This window comes from Saccopteryx bilineata, chromosome 1, assembly GCF_036850765.1.
Source record: "Saccopteryx bilineata isolate mSacBil1 chromosome 1, mSacBil1_pri_phased_curated, whole genome shotgun sequence".
NCBI lineage: Eukaryota > Metazoa > Chordata > Mammalia > Chiroptera > Emballonuridae > Saccopteryx > Saccopteryx bilineata.
Genome location: NC_089490.1, coordinates 178,493,687 through 178,516,362, shown reverse-complemented (window position 1 = coordinate 178,516,362; position 22,676 = coordinate 178,493,687). Strand labels below are relative to the sequence as shown.

General features: G+C 40.5%; 1 protein-coding gene across 3 annotated transcripts in view; it reads right to left on the bottom strand.

Moving 5' to 3' along the window:
* KLHL2 (kelch like family member 2) overlaps window positions 1-22,676 on the bottom strand; it is a 117,752-nt gene that overhangs the window by 41,353 nt on the left and 53,723 nt on the right. For all 3 annotated transcript variants that reach the window (XM_066280186.1, XM_066280196.1, XM_066280205.1), the window contains one exon: window positions 5,890-6,052. In XM_066280186.1, coding sequence (XP_066136283.1) covers window positions 5,890-6,052 — 163 coding nt within the window. The remainder of the gene's footprint in view (window positions 1-5,889; window positions 6,053-22,676) is intronic.

The window sequence follows — 22,676 nt, the reverse complement described above, 5'->3', positions numbered from 1 at the left end:
ACAGATGTTTACCCCCAGCAATGATTCCTAGCCCAAGTTATAGAAAGTGGGCAAATGATTGAAGTAAACTGATTGCAGAAGAAAGTGTTATGAGGCCTGACCTGTGGTGGCGCAGTGGATAAAGTGTCAACCTGGAAATACTGAGGTCGCCGGTTCGAAACCCTGGGCTTGCCTGGTCAAGGCACATATGGGAGTTGATGCTTCCAGCTCCTCCCCCCTTCTCTCTCTCTGTCTCTCTCTCTCTCCTCTCTAAAAATAAATAAATAAATAAATAAATAAAGGAATTTGTAAAAAAAAAAGAAAGTGTTATGAGAACTGCTTTTAGAGAGAATAAGGCATAATCTGAAAACACAAAATTTGGATGTGAGTTGACTACTGCTAGTCTGTCAAGACCTTGTAAGCAGAGGTTAACTTGTATGGAGCCTGTTATCACCCGCAGCAGTTCGGGCAATGCCAGGCACGTAAGAAAGTAGCTCTGAAATGACCGAGCACTGGGCCTCGGCTGAGTGGCCGAGAGATAAGCTGGAAAAACTGGCATCAGAGAGCACAGATTTAGGAAGAAACACAAGCACAGGTGAAGGCAGGAATACAGTCAATGTAAAAGATCAGACCAAATACCAACAAGGTTCTTCATGCCCTGGAATTGTGGCCTAAGGTGGCAAGCGGGTTTACGGAGGAAACGGTGGTTACAAGGAACTCTGAAAGGGGGTGAAAGGGGGTCTCAAGGGAGCCAACAGTTCAGATTTGGAAGCTGCTGGTGGCAGGGGAAATCAATGTAGCGGGGAAAGGCAATCCAAGTGTCAAAGACAGAAGTATGTCGGAAGCCTCGACAGAAAATGGGCTGCAGAGGGAAAGGGGCAGACTGAGAACCAGCCAGCCAGCACAGAAGCAGGGATGGGGACAGTGACAGAACAAAAATCTGGAAGAGACACCCTTGTACCCACCTGTCCAGTGAGTCAAGGGGAATGGTCCCTTAAAGAAGTGTGCCCCCAACAGGCAGGTTTGGGGAGAAAACAAAGTTTCATTTTAACACAAAGGGAAAGACCGCACATAAAATGCGATCAGTGTGCAAGCAGAGGAGAGTCCAGAACAGAGCAGTGTGGAGCGCCAGGACAGGCCTGGGTGTACAGACAGACAGCGGGGCTAGAGCAGGAAGAGCACGGGAAGTGAGCTGGAAGCATGTGGGGAGGGACGGAGAAGAGGACTTCCTCACAGGGAGCTAGCTGTCCGAGGAACGCTGAGTGTCTGCCAGCCCCACGTTCTCTTCACTTGGAGGGCTCAGAACTCTGAGAACTCCAGCTGGAAAATGATGCTACGAATTTCTCCAAAGGTCAACTAGAACTGACACTGAGTAGCTTATCAAATTTTAGAGTGGGGAGTGGTGAGATACAGGAATGACTAAGAATCTGAAACTATTATTTCCTTTAAATTTATCTGAAATTCTTACAATTCAACCCTTGGCAACTTTTGTTTGTCAATGAGGCAAGTTAAAGAAAACTCATATTTCAAGTCAAAATTAAAATCTAACTTTGCAAAGAGTTTTTGCTGAGACTAGTAAATGCATCTAACCTGTTAAGTTCAGTTTTTAGCTATTTTTAGCCTGGTGAAATGCTAAAAATAAAAACAAATACCTTAATGATTTGGGAAATGGTTAAAAGATGTATGTCACCCAAAACACAGAAGTAAGAGTCCACACACCAGCTTTCTCCAAACAAGTCCATGGTGTTAAGGTGTGATAATTTCAGTTTCAGGTATGAAGCAAAAAATCATTCCATACAGCTTTTCAGCTAAGAAAATAATCACTCAAGAGCATAGCAAAGGTTAACTATAGTCCAGGACAGCATGCCTCCATGCAGGTCATTCCCCCGGCTGGCCTGGCAGCCCACGGGGGCACTGGAGTCAGCTGCTCAGTGCACATGCCCTGGCTGCGCCGCACGTGGTGGGAAAGGCTGGGACTGTCAGCAGGAGTTTGAAGCCACAAGAGCTCATCAGAATGGGCAGCACGGGTTCCACATTCTCCCTGCTCAGACTTTCTACCCTCCTCCCTCAGTCTCTCCAATTTTTACTTTATCTAAAGATGGTGTATTATGAAAACGATGCATGGATTCATAGAGATTTCCACAGAATACCTTTATTCTTTCCTCACACTTCTCCAATTTAATTATAACGAATAGCAGAAAGCTCATTTCCAATCTGCGAGAGAATGGAATGAAGCACAGCCAGAATCTCCCGTGAGTTTTCAGAGGTTGAGGAGTGCGCCAGGCCCCGCGTACAGTTGCAGGTGGGCTCAGAGAGGAAGCAGCCTGAGGCGACGACACAGGCTCTTTTCTTTGCCATCGTGTTGGTCCCTCAGCTCCCTTCTCTTCCCCTCTCTCCCTGTCTGTAGGTATGTATGAACTCTTATCTTGCTCTTTAGTTCTTCCTTCCCTTCTTTCTTGCCTAGACACACCTGTCACAGGCTCTACTTAGCTGACCGCCTGTGACAGGGAAAAGAAAAAAAAATTAACTTTCTGTATTGCCACCGTCCCCCTTCACTCTCCAAGATCTTGTCACATGCTCTATGATTTGAACTTGAGAGTAATTTAGGAGTCTGGGTAGATTTTCTAAACACATCATGTGCCTGGATTGTAAAAAGAAAGGAAGGAGGGAAGCAGGGAATGAAAAGAGAAAGGAGGAAGAGAGGGAGAGAGGGGGGAAGGGGCGAAAGGACTAAAACATTATTTGTTTATGGCAGAAAAAGAGAATTTTTTTTCACAGACATTTTCCTGCATGGTCTCTTCACCTCTCCATCTCTTATTTGCTTAAGATATAAACAATAATCAGACACTTTCACTATGAAGAACTGGCTTTTAATATTATAGGAGTTATTTATTTTAGAAAGTCTGTTGAACTACAATAGTTATCAATAAACCAAAGATACAGATATTAATAGATTCGTTATATAAAGTTGGTCACTGAAATTTTACGTGTTTAAAATTATAAGGATGAAATATACAGATGAAACAGTACAACAGAATTCCTTGAAAATGATACAAGGATGCAAAAACTCATCCTGCTGTAGACTTATGATTTGTGCCCTTTTCCCATATGTATATTCGATTTCATTTAAAAGTTTACATATGAAAAAGCAGTAACAGAGGAGGAAAATGTAAAGAGGGGTGTAGAGGAGAGATTATCCATGAGTTGACAACTCAAAATTGGATGATGAGTATTTTTTGTGTTCTAATTTCTCATAACAAAAGAAATTATAAAATATTGCTTGTAAATTTAAGAAACTCAAGCAAATTTAAGATTCAGAAGCATGGTATAATAGCAGTACATCCTTTAAGACTAGACTTTGATTTAAAAGAGTGCAATTAAAAATGAAAAACCAATATTCCTTATAATTTTACTGAAAGTGACAATAATTTTTCCACAATAAATTCTTTCCATAATTACAAAGAAGAACTTTACAAACTAAGATATGGAGGCATTCTAACTTTGGTGGAAAATTGTTCATATTTTGTAGTATACTATAATAATCTCAGATTTTAAATAAAAGAAATAACAAAATCTAATCATTTCCTGAAAGCACAGTAAATGAGCTGTTTCTGATAGTGTAACACTATGAGTTCTAGTAGATCATGTAAACTATGAATGGATATCTTTTGCATTAATCCTGCTTTATTTATCCTCTCTCCAGTCTCTCTCCCTATCTCTTAAGAGTCTGTAACATTTATCAAGCACTTTGGAGACAACTAGCAGCCCAAGAAAAATATAACGTTAAATAATGAATGCTTTGTGCAGAAAATAACTATCAAAACATACATACTCTTCCTTGGTTTTCCTAATATAAATTATTTAAAACCGGCACATTATGTCTAGCAGTTAATGGATCTTAGGGATTTAGAAGAAATATTTTCTGTTTAGCTGAAGAACAGAATTGGTTGTGTAGGAACACATCAATGGATTCAAATTTGGCTTTGTTTTTTCTTAAAATGCTTCATTCTCCTCAAAAAAGATTACATGAGGATCATTATACATTATAGGCATACTTAACTTACTAAAGGGTTTGTGTTCTCAAAGTTCATCCATAAATACGCTTTCTGGAACTCATCACATTTTCCTACTGAAACAATTTTATAAAGGGGAGTTAGGCCAATCGGGCCACCCTATAGAAATCTATAAAGCTCAAATTCACTGAACCTATTGTTTTACTAAAGCACTGTGTTTTTTTAGTTTTTGTTTTCAACTAACCACCTGATACCACTGTTTCTTTGATAAGTACGACAAATTCTGAGAAGACTTCTTCCAATGGTCTGCATGCACATGCATACACCTTTCCCCAGGTTTATGTGCCAAACTGTCCCTCGCTCATCAGAGCAAACACAATGGGACAAAGTTTAAACAAAGTGCTCTTCTATTTGAGGCTGAAAGAAGTAAGGTTACAGAGTTTATTAAGGGACAGTGGACAAGGAAGGTCCTATAGTCATTGTCCCTAGTGGGTCTCACAGCCACAGAGGACTTACGGTGGACTGTAACTTCCACATGGTTTACCTTCCAGAAAGACGGTCTTTAAAAAATAGAAACTTCCTAATAGTCACTTTTAACACATTGAGTAGTATGAACGTTCATGTACGTCCTCGAAGGTTCAAGAAAAAACTCACTACTCAAAGGGTTAATATATTTTTTTAATGTTTATAAACTCAAAGCAAAATAAATTTTTGGTTACTTTTGTGTACTTCAGCTATATCCAAAGTTGTAACAAGAGTCTCTCCATCACAGCTGGAGAGATGGGGTCCTACAGAGCAACCAAGTTATGGTTTCCTTGACAACAACAACATACATGGAGAGGATGCCAGGACAAGATCCTGGAAATCACTGCCTAAGGAGAAGGCTGCCTATATTAGATCATCTTTTCTACTCCACCCCAAAGCATCTAGATTTCAAGATTGTTTTCATGAATTCAAGAGAAGGGTATAAAAAGTAACAGAGATGCCTGACCACGTCGTGGTGCAGTAGATAGAGAGCATCCAACTGGAACACAGAGGACCCAGGGTCGAAACCCCGAGGTTACTGGCTTGAGCAGAGGCTCAGCAGCTTGAGCATGGGGTTATCAGCTTGAGAGTAGAATCATAGACATGACCCCATGGTTGCTGGCCTGAGCCCAAAGGTTGCTGGCTTGAAGCCCAAGGTCAGTGGCTTGAGCAAGGGGTCACTCGCTCTACTGTAGCCCCCTAGTTAAGGCACATCTGAGAAAGCAATCAGTGAACAACTAAGGTACCACAACGAAGAACTGATACTTCTCATCTCTCTCCCTTCCTGTCTGTCTGTCCCTGTCTGTCCACTCCCTCTCTCTCTTGCTAAAACAAAAAAAAATCACAGAGATAAAATGACTTCATTTCATAAGCAAACACTATCTTATATGACTATTTTTTTAAATTTTTACTTACTGATTTGAGAGAGAAAGAGAAACATCAATTTGTTATTCCATTTATTTATGCATTCCTTGGTTCATTCCTACATGTGCCCTGACTGGGGATTGAACCTGTGGCCTTGTAGTATCGGGATGTTGCGCTAATCAACTGAGTTGCCTAGCCAGGACCCTTATATGATTATTAATTTGAAAATCTGAAATAAAAATAACATGGATTCAATACTTGCATAAGTCTAGCTATTCTATTAGGCCCAATACCAATTTATAGTTGCTGTTTTTTACGATCATTATTTTATAAGCAAGCTTCAATTATATAGTGCTACCATTATAACCTTTTAAAAGTACTGTATATTTATAAAGTCCAAATGCAGAAACAGGACATTACTTCCCAGAAATCACCATTGATTCATTTCAGAACCCAAGATTTCCAGATCCCTCCTGGTCTCTAATTCAGCAGAGGTCTATTAACTTGCCTGCATAGGTGTTGGCCTTGTTCAGCAGGTCAGTACACGCATGCATATCAGCAAAAGCCCGGATTCCTAAGCAGTTGACAGGGTGAAGCTGAGATTCCAAAAATTCACAGCAAGTCTTCTTCACATCCTGCAACTGTAATAGACCAGCGGCTGGGAGAAGCACCTGCAACACACAAGCAAGCATGGTCAGGCAACACTGGAAAAACACTGTCATTGTTGCTTCTACGCAGGGCACAAGAGGTCCAGCCAAGCCCACGATCGGCCTCTGGACCCTCACATAGAAAAGTAATGCAACACTTATTTGCAAAAGAGAGTGATGTCTTTTCACATTCCCCATAATTTCTATGGAACCTTTCAAAGGTCACTTCTTAGTCATAAGAGTATAAGAGAAATTAGATATTAGATTTAATGGTTCTTTTGATAAGCATAAAGAAAATGTTCCTTTGAATTTTAAAATTGTAAGTTGTTAGGATGCTAGGGGGTGCTATAGTTGAGTGAAAATGATTGGCTCCCTCAGTCTGAGCAGTCATAAGCTGCAGTGTCTTGTGGAGCAGCGGTGAGTCCAGAGTGATACATACTGTAACAAAGTCTCGTTTTATTCTTCCACTGTTTGAACAACACAACAAACTGCTTTCCTTTGGGGATAGAACAGTTATAAATTCAACAGTCATTAGCTATAAGCAGAGAAGTGTCTCTAGAATGTAATACAAGTGCTAAAAAGGAAAACATAAAAATAATTGCCTAATAACTTTTTAAATTTGTGTTCTTATTTGAATAACTCTAAGACATTTCCTTTAATTACAGGTTATTCTATGGGATTTAGCCAGTATCTTCACTATAAATACTACATCCAACACTACAACTGCTTCCCAAATAGGTCAATAATAAAAACATTTTTCCTTGTAAGTGAATTAATTAGTACAGTGCTATGTGTTCTTTTTGTTTTGGGGTTTTTTTTAAAGCATGAAAGACAGAGAGAGAGACAGATAGGGACAGAGACAAAAAAAAGGGAGAGACATGAGAAGCACCAATTCTTCGATGCAGCACCTTAGTTGTTCATTGATTGCTTTCTCATATGTGCCTTGACCAGCAGGCTATAGTCAAGTCAGTGACCCCTTGCTCAAGCCAGAGACCTTGGGTTCAAGCCAGCAACCTTTGGGCTCAAGCCAGCAACCATGGGGTCATGTCTATGATCCCATGCTCAAGCCAGTGACCCTGCACTCAAGCTGGTGAGCCCGCACTCACGCCAGATGAGCCTGCACTCAGGCTGGCGACATCAGAGTTTCAAACCTGGGTCCTCTGTGTCCCAGGCTAACGCTCTATCCACTGTGCCACCACCTGGTCAGGCGTACATGGCTATGTTAAGGGCCAAAGTCGAAAATCAAATTTAGGAGAAACACTTTATAAAAAGAAGTTCTCAAATATCTGCTATTCTTTTATAAAAGCCAAAACAAAACAAAAAAAAGAAGTCTCAACTATTAGAACAATGGTCAATTTTAGAAAAGAGCATGTTAGTATTAAAAAAAAAAAACAGGCCCTGGCCAGTAGGCTCAGTGGTAGAGCGTTGGCCTGGCGTGCAGGAGTCCCGGGTTCGATTCCCGGCCAGGGCACACAGGAGAGGCGCCCATCTGCTTCTCCACCCCTCCCCCTCTCCTTCTCTCTGTCTCTCTCTTCCCCTCCCACAGCCTGGGCTCCACTGGAGCAAGGTTGGCCTGGGCGCTGAGGATGGCTCTATGGCCTCTGCCTCAGGCGCTAGAATGGCTCTGGTCGCAACCGAGCAACGCCCCAGATGGGCAGATGGGCAGAGCATTGCCCCCTGGTGGGCATGCTGGGTGGATCCCAGTCCGGCGCATGCGGGAGTCTGTCTGACTGCCTCCCTGTTTCCAACTTCAGAAAAATACAAAAAAAAAACCCACCCAGAAAACCTGAGTTCCTTTAGTAATTAACTTTCATATAGGTCAATCTGTAGCCCAAAGAGAGTCAAGAAGTAGTAGTTTTGAATCTTTTACAATTTGTTAAATCTATGTAAGAAGTCCTACATGAGGATGAGAAAGTGCATCGTGTTTTTCTGTAACACAACGACTCTATTTCTTTAAAGAAATCACAGACACTTTCACTCTCAGAGCCACAGGCTGTGCACATGTCAATATTACAATCATATGGTCATGAAGTAAGCACAAAGAGGATAATTTGTGTTTCAGTCCAATGTCAGGAACTAATTTCATTTCTTTAACATAGAAACAGTACCTAGAGATAATGCCTTTTCCTTCTGAAATTAATAAAAATAAAGTGCAAATAACGCTGTTCACAACCAAACATATTGTATAATATGTATAATGTGTTTCATTATACATTTAGTATAATATGTATAGTGTGTTTCATTATGTTATGAGAATGAATTTCCATGGAAGACTTTAGTTGCAAATTGGAGGATATTCTACACTGGTATAATTGTGCTCTGAAGCAACATAAAGTACATTCCACGATGCAGCCATTTAATTCAGCAAATGAAGATTGTTCAGAAAGTGGTCTTCAGCGTAAGATTCAATCTCTGCACAAACAGTGATGACTGCCCACCTAATCAGCATTTTCCCAGAGACAACACCGTGCAGTAGTGTAGGACTCAAATTGTTTGGTAATCCATAAAGACAGACAGAGGGAAACACGTGGCTGCTGCAGACCAGCGAGGTTCGTAATTCTAGGTCTTGAGTGAGAACGGTGCGGAATTAAGAAAACAGACTCATTAAGAAAAAAGGATGGGATCAGGAGGCCTCTTCAATGCTACCGGCAATATCCAAGTGCCCCTTAGCCCCAGTTTGCTTTATTATATAGCCATATGCAAATCAAGGAAGTCCTTGATATGAAGTTACACATCTGAGGCAAAAAACAGGAATTCTCCCAAGGCATAGACAGGAATCCCCCTACCATGCATAAGTGAAATCAACCAACCTCTGAACAAACAGAGTGAGAGGAAGGGCAGCATGTAAATTGCTTCCAGTAACTTAAGCAAGCAAGTGAAGTGGGTGCAAATACTCAGCATCATAGCCAGTATGGAGGGGGAGGGGGAGAACTTGGCCTTTTGCTAAGCCTCAAATTTACAAAGGCTTTTGGCCACTTGCAGTCTACAACATATCTCCCTTTTCTTTTTTATTTTTAATTTGTGTGCTGAGATTTGCACTCATCTGATTTCCTAGTTTCCCAGATTCTAATTTGAAGACAGACTGAAAAAATACAGAATAAACACAAAATTAGTATAGCCAAAGCTAACAGATACCCAAACATGTATTCTAATACATTACAAGGGATTAAAGCTTTTAAGGAAATTCTTAGCCAATATAACAGGATCTATAAAAGAGTCTTTGCTGTTTTGAATGTCCTTAACATGTTTACCAAGTCCATGCTGACACATCATCATTCTGCATTCCCTGCAAATGCAACCCAACCCCAGTTCAGTCCATTAACAGCTGTCACAAGGAGCAGGAGTCCAGAAAAAGTCCGCATGGCTCTGGAATTGTTGTCACATTTCTGTACTTTGCAGCTTGCATCCAAGTCCCAATAACCGCTGCTTCTAGCTAGTAATGATTCAGGTAGACTGGAAAAGCCATCTACAGATGTATGGAGATGGAGCTTCTGTTTTCTTCAAAACTGGAGAGATGAACCCAGGGGGCCTTTCCTTGGAGCTTTACAGCAGTGGGGTGGTGAGGAGAACCTTGGGATAAACTAAGCTGGGTGGCAGAGGTAAATTTGTAACAGAAGTTGGCAAAAAAAAAGGAGAAAAAGAGCTCTAAATTAGGAGTAGGTCCTAGCCTAAAATATGAATGGGGCATTGAGGCAAGAGGAGTAAAGGAGATAAACAAAGCAGCAGAAAATTGGACTAACAACACCCACAACAGAGGTGTTCAAGGGATGAATAAAAACCTGAATATTCAGGCAAGACATAGTAAGTGGTCCTTGGGTCCATAAGAAATGAGATCAGTTAGCTGTTACTTGGAAGAAATACCCTAGGCTCGTCCACAGTAATGTGAGATGGGGCCGACAGCACTGGGCACCTTCAGCCTTCAGTAGCAAGTCCCAGCAGGCTGAGCAAGGTTAGGTCACAGGTGGCTGGAGCAGGACTGGAAGAGACTGAACCCTCCCTTAGAGGACTGAGGGGGCAGTTTAACTCCCAGTGTCCCTTTTTCCCCACAGCAAAGGCATGTAAGCCTGGCAGGCTTTAGCTCAATGACCTTCCTTTCCACTATTGAAGCAGGCCCCAGATGGAGTCCTAGGAGGCACCTTCGGGGCACTGGAGCCTTTAAGGGCATATACCAAGAGCTGGTATTTCACCTGATCTCTTTTGGGCTTTGTCTGCCTCTTGGTCATTATAGACCTTAAGAGCCATGCTCAGAAGATCTCGCTGAAGGGTTTGAGGGTTCTCATCCACCTATATAAACTTTTTCCATGTATCTGGAACTATTTAGAAAAAGACAAAACAGTGTTTTAGCTATATCAAATAAAAGAGGGTAGACGTTTGCAGGAGAAAGAGGTTTGGTGTCTCTTGTACATCAGCATTCAAAAGAAATTTTTTAAAGTAAAAAGAGCATGATAAGGTAGATTTGCAGGAGTTCCAGGATATGACTCCCCCTTTTATATTTTTTTAATTGACCTTAAATATTTGCTGGGTACACTTTAATAATACCTTGACTTTAAAGATTATAAGAAATAACTGTTAATTTGAAAGGTTTGACAAAATATAGTAAATGCTTTTCCTACATATGTAGAAGTATTGTCAGTTTTAATCAGTTTAGGAAGTCCAATAATAGAAACTGCATATAGACAATGAGCTATAACATGCTTAGCAGCCTCTCCTGTTCTGACAGAGGCTACTATAAATCCAGAATAAGTATCCACTGTAACATGGACAAAGGACTGTTTGCAAAATGAAGGTATATGAGTAACATCCATTTGCCAAAGTTGTCCTGATAGAAGTCCTCAAGGGTTAACTCCAAACGAAGGGACAGATTGTAGTATAGGACACCTTGGACAGGATTTAACAATCTGCCGTGCTGCTTCCCAAGAAAGTTGAAACTGTTTACGCAGGGTTGCAACGTTCTGGTGATGAATAGTATGAGACTGGATTGCTTGATCTGTCATGGTTGCTCCAAAAATTTTCTTTTGGGTAGCTTGATCAACAAGGGCATTCCCTTGTGCTAAAGCTCCAGGGAGCATGGAGTAAGCTCGAGTATGTCCTATAAAACATGGAGCTCTATGTTGACATACAAGTCTTTGAAGAAGGAGGAACTGCTGAAATAGTTCCTCATCAGCAGTTGTCCCTAAGACAGCAGTCTCTATAGTGGAAACACCATAAGTAAATTATTTGCTGTCTGTATACAGATTAAAGGAGGAACATGGCAAATGCTGAAAAACCATGATAATGGCATGTAATTCTACTCTTTGAGCTGATTTTAAGGCAACTGTCTCAGTATAACCTTGTCCATCAATTATTAAGCCTGCTATTCCTGAGCTGGACACATCAGTAAAGACTGTATAGGTGCTTCAGAAATGGGCTCATTAACAATTGTTTTAGGAAAGACAAATGAAGTAATGAAAATTGAACTATATTATCAGCTGGGTTACTCTTAGGAGTAACAGCTAAATGAATGCATTCAGTAGGATCCCGGTGGAGTATAACTCGAGGGACAAATTAGTAAGGCAATTGATTCTTCAGGATTTATGTGTTTTAGTTGTGCTTGTTGCAACGCTTTTTCTACAAGCCTTAAAGCTTGCTGTCCCGCAGCTATAAGTAGCCAACGAGAAGCTGGTTCAGCCAAGCCTCTAAGAATATCAAAAAGTGGCTTCAGTTCCCGGTAGTTAATTTCCAGGAAGGTCTAAGCCAATTAATATCTCCTAATAATTTCTGGAAATTGTTTAAAGTTTGCAAATAATCTGTCCTGATTTCTAATTTTTGTGGGCGAATCTGCTGTCCCTCAATAATCTGTCCTAAATAAAAGAAAGGTAAAGATTGCTGTACCTTTTCAGGAGCTATATAAAGTCCTGATTCTTCTTTATCTGGATGAGCAATAAGAATATCATCCATGCCCTGGCTGGTTGGCTCAGTGGTAGAGCGTCGGTCGGCCTGGCATGTGGGAGTCCCAGGTTCGATTCCTGGCCAGGGCACACAGGAGAAGCACCCATCTGCTTCTCCACCTCTCCCCCTCTTCTTCCTCTCTGTCTCTCTCTTCCCCTCCCGCAGCCAAGGCTCCATTGGAGCAAAGTTTGCCTGGGCACTGAGGATGGCTCTGTGGCCTCTGCCTCAGGCGCTAGAATGGCTCTGATTGCGGCAGAGCGATGCCCCAGATGGGCAGAGCATCGCCCCCTGGTGGGCATGCCGGGTGGATCCCGGTCGGGCGCATGCGGGGAGTCTGTCTGACTGCCTCCCCGTTTCCAAATTCAGAAAAATACACACACACACAAAAAAGAATATCATCCATATAATGAATTATGTATGCCTTAAGTTGAGCAACATATTTTTGGCACAAGATAGGACTGCTAGCCATACCTGAGGCAAAACTCTCCACTGGTATCACTCCACTGGAGCCTGGAAATTAAGTGAAGGAACACTGAATACAAAACACTTGCAATCAAAGTAGTACAACCACTATGGAAGAAAGTATGGTGGCTCCTCAAAAATTGAAAATAGAACTACCATATGACCCAGCAATCCCACATAATTCAAAAACACTGGTATGTAAAGACACATGCAGCCCCATGTTCATTGCACTGTTCACAGTGGCCAAGACAGGGAAACAACCAAAAAGCCCTTCAATAGATGGCTGGATAAAGAAGATGTGGTACATATATACTATGGAATACTACTCAGCCATAAGAAATGATGACATCGGATCATTTACAACAAAATGGATGGATCTTGATAACATTATACAGAGTGAAATAAGTGAATCAGAAAAAAATTAAGAACTGCATGACTCCATACTTAGGTGGGACATAAAAATGAGACTAAGAGACATGGACAAGAGTGTGGTGGTTACGGGGGGGGGGGGGAGGGAAGAAGAGAGGGGAGGGGAAGGGAACAAAGAAAACCAGATAGAAGGTGACAGAGGACAATTTTACTTTGGGTGATGGGTATGCAACATAATTGAATGACAAGATAACCTGGAGATGTTTGAACATATGTACCCTGATTCATTAATGTCACCCCATTAAAATTAATTTTAAAAAACCACTTGCAATCATGAGGGCTTAAAGGAATAGTAAAAAAGCAATCCTTCAAGTCAATAATTACAAGGTGAAAATTCCATGAAATGGCAGTAGGAGAAGGGAGTCCCTAGCAGGAGAGGACTCATAATTTTCAGTCTTATTTATTGCTCTCAAATCTTGTAATAGCCTCCAGTTTCCTAATTTCTTTTTACTAACAAATATAGGCGTATTCCATAGGCGTATTAGAAGGTTCAATGTGCCTAAGCTGTAACAACTCTTGTACCAATCGAGCAGCTGCCTTAAAGTTTCTCTTGAGAAAGGGGCCATTGGTCTACCCATACATGATTATCTGATTTCCAAGTAATTGGGTCTGCACAATGCATTATTGGGGTAGCAGGAGCTACCAAAGCCCCTAAGCTAAATTTTGATATCCTAATCCACACCTTCTGGTATTGGGTGCCACTTCTATGGAGGTGAGAATTTCCCGCTGTTCTTTCCCTAATCCCTTAGTGGGCAAATCCCTGATCAAGCATCTGAGTACTGACTAAACTATCATATTAGGACTGACAAGCAACACTCCCATATTTTTCAAAACACCTCTACTCCACAAATTAACTGGCAATCCAGGGAGCACATAAGGTTGAAAAAGTCCAGAATGACCTTCTTTATCTTCCTACTGTAGAAAACTAGAGCTTTGTTGAGGGGATTTACTCTGCCCTATACCTTGTAATTCTGTGACTGCTGCATAAGTGGGCCAGGAAGGAGGCCAATGTAGCTTAGCAATAACAGATACATCAGTGCCAGTATCTAATAGTCCTTTAAATTTATGCCCATGTATTGTTAGTTCCATTTCAGGGTGTTCCTGACATAATTTTTGAATCCAATTGGCAAAATCAGTGGAGCTGAATCCTCGATTTTCTCGGGGTCCTTTTTGCAAGGTTTGGCCTGAGAAGCAGAATTAGCATTCTTATACTATTCTTCTAACTGCCTGAAGCAGCTTGAGACAAATCCTTGAAATGACTTATTAGGGCCCTCCTTAATTTTGCTCAATTCCTTTGTTTTACCTACCTGAGCCTTACACATAAACAAGACCATTTTTGCACAAAAACACAAGTATAACATATAACTTTGATTAATCCTAATACTTGAATTGCTATTTGGCTCCTAACTCTGAACACACCTCATAATGCACTCACCAAATTAGTAAGTCTTAAGGATCTACATTCTATTCTATTTAAATTTAAATGAGCGCTCCTTAAAAGTTCTAAAATCACTTTATTTTTTCAATATTAAAGCCAGCATTTCCCATCTTTGCATGCAAGAAATCAATTCAGGACTCAAAAATACACATTTAGACATTAAACAAAGACTTCACATACAGTCATACAAATCAAGAGTGAGACCCGGGATTTTAGAGATTAGAACGTGGCCTGCTTGATCTTACATATGGCTATTTTAAAAAGGATAAATACTAAACAAAAATCTCTCTCGAAAAATCTCAAGACGGCCGTATGAGATTTCTGTTTGGCAATCATCCAAACAGGTGCCCCCTTTGCCCTCTTTCCAGGCAAAGAATAAGAAAGAAACAAAATGATAGTTCAGAAGATTGTAGTTAAAACATTAAAGAAAATCAGACCATAACAGGAAAAGCTGTAACTTTCCTAACACCTGAGTCTCCTATCCATTCTCAAATTCTATAGTTGCTGTAACTGGTGGCTCAGGTTGACTATGCTGAGATTTCTCCCCTACCCAAACTTCAGCTGAGCAGCAGACTAAGCAGCCGGAGAGAACCAAAGACAGCCACACTGTCCTGTGTTCCCCGGCCCTCAAGTCCCTGTTTGGGCGCCACTTGCTGCGACCAGCATGGTTCATAATGCTGAGTCTTGAATGAGAATGGTGCGGAATTAAGAAAACAGACTCATTAAGAAAAAAGGATATGATCAGGAGGCTTCTTCAATGCTGCTGGCAATATCCGAGTGCCTCATAGCCCCAGTTTGCTTTATTATATAGCCATATGCAAATCCTTGATATGAAGTTACACATCTGAGGCAAAAAACAGGAACTCTCCCAAGAAATAAACAGGAATCCCCCTACCATGCATAGCCAAATCAACCAACCTCTGAACAAACAAAGAGTGAGAGGAAGGGCATGTAAATTGCTTCCAGCAACTTAAGCAAGCAAATGAAGTGGGTGCAAATACTAAGCATCATAGCCAATATGGAGGTGGAGGGGAGAGAACTTAGCCTTTTGCTAAGCCTCAAATTTACGAAAGCTTTTTGCCACTTGCAGTCTACAACAGTGGCTGAGCAGAAACAGGTTCATTCATGCATTGTTGGTGGGAGTGTACACAGGAGTAGGCAAAAGTAGGTTTACAGTGCTGATATAAAAGAGTTTATCCTTGAATTTTTATTTTTTTTGTTTTATTTTCCATACAAATTGTAAACCTACTTTTCCCATCCCATATTGGTTCAACCTCCATGAAGAGCAATCTGTCTATTTCAATCAAAATTACAAATACCCATACCCTCTGACCCAGCAACCTGAGTTATAGATACACTAATATATGCACAAAATCTCACATGTACAAGACAATCATTATCGCGTTATTGTAGGTAATAGAAGTCAGAAAAAAGCTTAAATGTCTAGCATAAAGATACTGCTTATAATATCTATTCAGTGGACTGACTACTCTGCAGTCATTAAAAAGACTAAGAAAACTATATGAATGGGATAATTTCTTTTTTTTTTTAAAGGATGAATTTTATTGTTATGTGAATTATATATATATATATTTTTGGCTTTTATTTATTTATTTTTTTATTAAATTTAATGCAGTGACATTGATAAATCAGGGTACATATGTTGAGAGAAAATATCTCTAGATTATTTTGACATTTGATTGTGCTGTATGCCCCTCCCGCAAAGTTAAATTGTCTTCTGTTACCTTCTATCTGGTTTTCTTTGTGCCCCTCCCCTCCCCTAACCCCTCTCTCCTTCTTCACCCCATCCCCCCTTCCCCAACCCCCCGCCCGTTGCCATCACATTCTCGTTCATGTCTCTGAGTCTCATTTTTATGTCCCTTCTATGTATGGATTCATATTAGTTTTTTTTATGATTTACTTATTTCACTCCGTATAATGTTGTCAAGGTCCATCCATGTTATTGTAAATGATCTGATGTCATCATTTCTTATGGCTGAGTAGTATTCCATAGTATATATGTACCAAAGCTTTTTAATCCACTCGTCCTCTGACGGACACTTGGGCTGTTTCCAGATCTTCGCTATTGTGAACAATGCTGCCACAAACATGCGAGTGCATTTCTCCTTTTCGAGCCGTTCTACAGTGTCCTTGGGGTTTATTCCTAAAAGTGGGATAGCTGGGTCAAAAGGCAGTTTGATTTTCAGTTTTTTGAGGAATCTCCATACTGTTTTCCACAGTGGCTGCACCAGTCTGCATTCCCACCAGCAGTGCAGGAGGGTTCCCTTTTCTCCACATCCTCGCCAGCACTTATTCTGTGTTGTTTTGTTGATAAGCGCCTGAATGGGATAATTTCTAAGATATTCTTAAGTGAATAAAATCAGTGATCAGTTCATACTATACACATACACATATTCCATCTAAAAAAAGCAGCTTTAACTGGCTTTACATTTTTTTTTTATTTTGCTTAATATCAACTTTATCACTGCCAAATCCAGATCTACCTTATCAAAAGACTGAGTTGTTGGTTTTTTTCTTCTTTTTCCAAGTGAGAGGAGAAGAGATAGACAGGCTCCCACATGTGCCTGACCGGGATCCACCCGGCAACCCCCGTCTGGAGCTGATCTGCCCATGTAGGGCAATGCTCACAACCAAACTACTCTCAGCACCTGGGGCCGATGTGATAGAGAGAGAAGGAGAAGGGAAAGGAGGGAGGGGGAAGGGTTAAGAAACAGATGGTAGCTTCTCCTGTGTGCCTTGACCGGGAATTGAACCTGGGACATCCACACACCAGGCTCTCTCTCTCTCTCTCTACCACTTAGTCAACTAGCCAGGGCCTAAATTTCATAAAATTGTAGACTCTCAGATCTGGAAAGGATAAAACAAGTCAGGTAATCCAGGAATATAAGCTATTTTAACTGTAGTTGACACAGCTAGAAATTCATATAATTTTTACTGATGAAAATGATGAGTCAAGCACTCCATGCTTGGCAAACATACATTAAATATACCTTAAATGTTAGTCAAATGTATAAAAACAAATTTATTCATTGTTTTCTATTGTCACTAAATCCTTCAAAGATGCCCCAGTTTTATGATGCAAATTTACTGTCACTAAACTTCAACAGCTTGTAATTATGAAATTAATTATATACATCTTCAAAAACAACTAATAATTGGCCCAGGCTTACTAACTTGACCCCTGGTGACCATCGGTCACTTATGATGAAAACAGGAAAGCAGAAAGGGCTACACCAATTTTCTAGATTATTGTGTGTATTATTGGATAGCCAGCTTAAATAAAAAAGTAAAAAATGCTCCAAATTCAAGGTGACCCATATCCCACAATCAGAACCACTCAAAACAGCTGGAAGTCTATGAGCTGGATGCCTTGGGTTCCAATCAAATCAAACCTCCTAATTGTATGATGAAGAAACCAAACACTACAGGGACAACAGACTTGACCAACTTATATAGCAGGTCAGTGGAAAGCTAGGGCTATAATCAAATTCACTAACTCTTTGGTCTATTATTTGTTTCATTATCTTGAGTCCCTTCTCAAGATGCAGAATAAAAGAAGTGCTGTCTGAGTTCTAAATCTCCAATATTGTTCTTTCAGCAAGAATAGTCAAGATAATAATCACTTCAACAACACATTCTTATAGTTGTTTCCATTTACTGAGTAATTACGGTGTCAGGCAGTGTGTGAAGCACTTGACAGGTCATAATATCTCAATATTCCCACTATATACAAGTGAATACAGAGGTTTGCAGCAGTTGGGTAATTTGCCCATGGTCACATATGTGGTATGGGACAGGTAGAGTCTGCCATGAGCACAGTATTAACCAAAGTGGATACGATGCTTTTAGATGACACACAGACATCCTTATGTTAATAGGGATATGTTTTTACAGTTGCCTTCTATTTATTTTAACAATATAAATTATTTCTTAAGCAAATTAAGCAAAAATTGAGTCATTGCAAAGCAAAACATTATTTAATAATATCAACAGTAGAGAATATAGCAAAATCATGGAGGTAACATACAAATACTGAAGTTTAGAAAGGCCTGATTTGGGAGATCAGATTTAGTATTCTAATCTTTCAGTATCTGTCCTCATTCAGATTCCTGTGGTTTTTACATATCACTGACCAGGAAAAATGGGCTTGACTCTGGGGCTAACCCCGTCCCTTACTTTCTCCAAAGTGGATAAACTGCACTATTAGTGACAAATGTAGGAAATGCCTAGCAACGTAAAGAGGTGGTTTCTTAATTTTCTATTTAGGTCACAAAAAATATCTTAGCACTGTAACCAAGAGGTCTAAACAATTAAAAAAAAAAAATTTTAAGAGGTCCAAAGAATAAATTTATATCTTTAAAACTAATTTTTCTGAGTTCTTTAGAGCAAAGAAGCAGTTGAAAATGTGCTGCTTCTTATCTGAGGTAGAATTATACTGATACTATACTATAAACACCCAGCCACACAGAAAATTTCTGTTGGCTTCATTTTCCATACGCTTCACTGGTATTAACCCTGAGACTGATGAAAACTGCTTAAGGCACTCTACAATACTGAAGTGTATTCCAAACCATCAAAAGAAAAGCAATTCTATGTGCTATATATTCTGAGTATTAATGACATATTCTAAGAATTTCAAAGTGATTGATCCCATATAATGTGCATACTGAGGGAGGGCCACATTCCAAAAGCTAAAACATTCCTCTTGGGTTTGTTGAGCCCAGAGCGAAAACAGAGCAAGCTGTCTGTCTTAGGCCCTGCTGTCACCTCTGCTTCCTGCAGCCTCCTCCCTACATGGTTCTTCTTTAGTTCTACTCCATGGCCCAAGAGCCCCTCCACTAGGCCCTGCTGTTCTCACCATGGCCTCGGACCCTGCCTGGTCACTGCTGACAGCATTTCTCCCCCTCGTTGTGCTCCATACACCTACCGCTGTCAGAGCTGCTCTTACGCATTTGCTCCCAGGTTTACTGCCTCTCTCTCTCTCCCTGCAGAATATCTGCTCCGGGACAGCAGGCTCACATCTTTTACTCCCTGTTGCATCCTCAGGTACTAGACAAATATCCAGGTGCCTAAGAAACAAATCAACTTGAGTATAAATTAAATGTTACTCTCATGAATGTTTGTATCTTAAGAGATATAATTTTGGATGTCCTTTGACCCAGAAGCACAGATTCCTAAAATGTATCGGTACCAGACTCTGTGTCCTACTGCAAAACTGCTCACAGATGCACATAAACAGAGAAAGTATTAGAAAAAATACTGCAATTGTTAATAGGGATTATCTATGGATAGTGGTAGGATAAGGCTTTCTATTTACTTTTTTTTTTTCTAAATTTTCTATACTGAATGCATACAATTTGAATGATCACATATTATTTAAAAGAAAGTCAAGAAGAAAGGAAAGGAATGCCATTCTGGAGTTCTAGAATTCTAAACACAGAAACGGGTAAGGGGAGCTATTCACTCAGAGACCACCACCCACCATGCACCAGACTGCCTCAGCGGGGCCTGCCCTCTGAGTACTATGAGTCTCAACTGCCTTTGATCATCAAGCTAGCTTTATAGAATAAGTAAGCTCTACACATTACTCTTCTTGTTCATGTGAATAGTAATATCTCAAATACTTGGAGAAACATGAAGTAAAAGAACATGGCCAGCTAATTAAACTCAAATGCTATCATTTTATTAAATAAAAATTATAAGTTTTCATTTAGATTTCCAACAGAAGGAGGCACATAAAAGCCTGAAAATTTTATTCTGTGGAGATGTTTTCTGCAGTGAACAATGGAGTAGAGGAAAGCTACCGCTGACCAGTGAAGACAAGCAGAACACTAGACATGTAAGACACTAGAGCCAAACAAACAGCACCCGGATGACACGCTTAGACCAGCTGTATTTTAAAGCAAGATGCTTTCATCCTACTTCATGTTGTTTGACAAGCCAAATTACACATAAGATGCTTCACTTAAACAAGTACATTCTTTCTCCTTGGCTATTAGGATCAGCAGTTTATTTTCAGCTTGAGTATTTACCCCATTGGGGGAAATAATTTATACAGTAAGTCTTTTAAGTCCTGAGTCATTAGCAGTGTGTTTAGGAGAAGATGTGACCAATGGGTCTGATTGCTCCATATATAAGATTTCCAGATGTCTATGAAAACATGCAAATGTGAAACTTACAACTCACTCACTGTTAATTTAGCAGTAAGTGTGCTGCTAAAGAGAAGATTTCTATTAATTTTCAAGCTATTTTATATTCATATCAGAAGCATCAGTTTACTTAAAGGGGAAAGGCCTTGCATGTCAGTAAGGACCAGAAAAGAAACAAGGAAATAAATGCCCAAAAGGCATGAGCAAAGGGAAGAAATTATCCCCACACTTAAGCTACAATCGATCCTCGCCATATCACAGTTGACTTTTCGCGGTCTCACTGTTTCGCGGATTTTTAAATTGCATGTATCTAATTTTGTATTGCGGATTTTTCACTATATCGTGGGATTTTGCAGTATGTATTATATAGATATTTGTATATATTTATTATTTTAATTATTTTTGTGGTAAAAATAAGTGTGGGAAATAACAGTGTGGGAAAGGTTTATTAAAGTGTAGGGAGGGTTTATAAAGCCTTAAAATATATATAAATGAGAAAATAAATATACGGTCGCTACTTCGTGGATTTTTGCCTATTGCGGGGGGTTCTGGAACCAAACCCCATGATAGACGAGGGCCACTGCATTTGCTGTTGAAAAGTCTCATTATGAAATATAACCTACAACTTTCATTAGCATACATCTAAAATCTGTATTAGGCCCCCCATTTATTTTTTCTTTTTTTTTAAGATTTTAATTTATTCATTTTAGAGAGAAGGGCTGAGGAGGAGCAGGAATCATGAACTCCCATATGTGCCTTGACCAGGCAAGCCCAGGAGACCTCAGCATTCCAGGTCAACACTTTATCCACTGCTCCACCACAGGTCAAGCTAGTCCCCAATTTATAAGTAAGTCATGTTTCATAAGTTTATTTTCTCAATTGGCTGCTTGATGTTCATTACATTTACTCACAGAAACAGTATTAAAAATAGTTATAAACCACAGCATCAAGGAATAAAGTATTACTACTTGACTGCTGTGACCTTGGGGGGTACTGGGTGCAGGGAAGAAGAAAGAAGAAGGCTTCCTTCCTCTTTCTGGAATGGAGGCCTGGCTGAGTGCAGTTTTGAAACAGGAAGTGCCTGTCCTTGGCAACCTGCCACCTCATGCGCACTTCTACATCTCAGAGCCCTAACCCTTGGCCACCAAGGGCCAGCCCTCTGCTCTATGCACTCAGCTCTGATTCTCTACCCAGATCTGCCTTTTCTAATTGCTTCACATCCTCTAAACCAGTGATTTTCAACCTTTTTTGAGCTGCGGCACATTTTTTACATTTACAAAATCCTGGGGCACACCACCTACCAAAATGATACTCTAACACAGTACATATTATACATATAGTTAATAATATAGTTTCTAAATGTATTTATACTCACTTAGTGTGAAACCTGGGCCTGTTTCGATGAACACAAAAGGGATATCCTGGCAGGAATGGTAGAAAGACACACACGAAGCTCTTCCTCAACAGTTCTCAGTCTCTCTGTGTTTTTAGTTTTTATCGCAGTCAAGCTTGAGAAGCTCAGCTCACATAGATATGTGGTTGAAAACGGGAGCAATGTCAAAATAGCTTTGTTGGCCAGAATGGGGAACTCCTTGGCAACAGATAATCAAAAACTGTCCAAAGGAAGATCAGCAAACTTTAGCTTTAAAGTTTGATAACATTGTGATGTATTGTGATGCATTGTATATCACCCTCTGCGGGGCCTCTTTTAAAAAGAAAAAGGTCAAATATCTATATACACCATCAGGATAGACATAACCAGCTGAGGCTGAGGCTTCATCTAGTGGTGGCAACATTTACTCCAGTCCTGACCAGGATTAGAAATCGGGACCATGGGGAGGAGTAGCAGCTTCAACTACTCACCGCGGCCATACAATGACAAGTACGCGGCAGCCTGAGCAGGGACCTTCCTGGGTGTGGATGAGAGGCGGCCTACTATTGGTTCATTGCTAGTGGTAGGGATGAATCCTAGAAGGTGATTGGTCAGTGAGCGTTCCCTGTGCCTCCACTCTTCCTGTCGCTGATAGCTGGAGGGGTTGTGAGGGGAATGTTTATGTTCGGATGGAGGCGGCTGGCAGTGGGCCGGATAAATAGCCTCTGTGGGCCGTATCCGGCATGCAGGCCATAGTTTGGGGACCCATGTTTAATTTCCCCATGGCACACCTGACCATGTCTCACGGCACACTAGTGTGCCGTGGCACACTGGTTGAAAAACACTGCT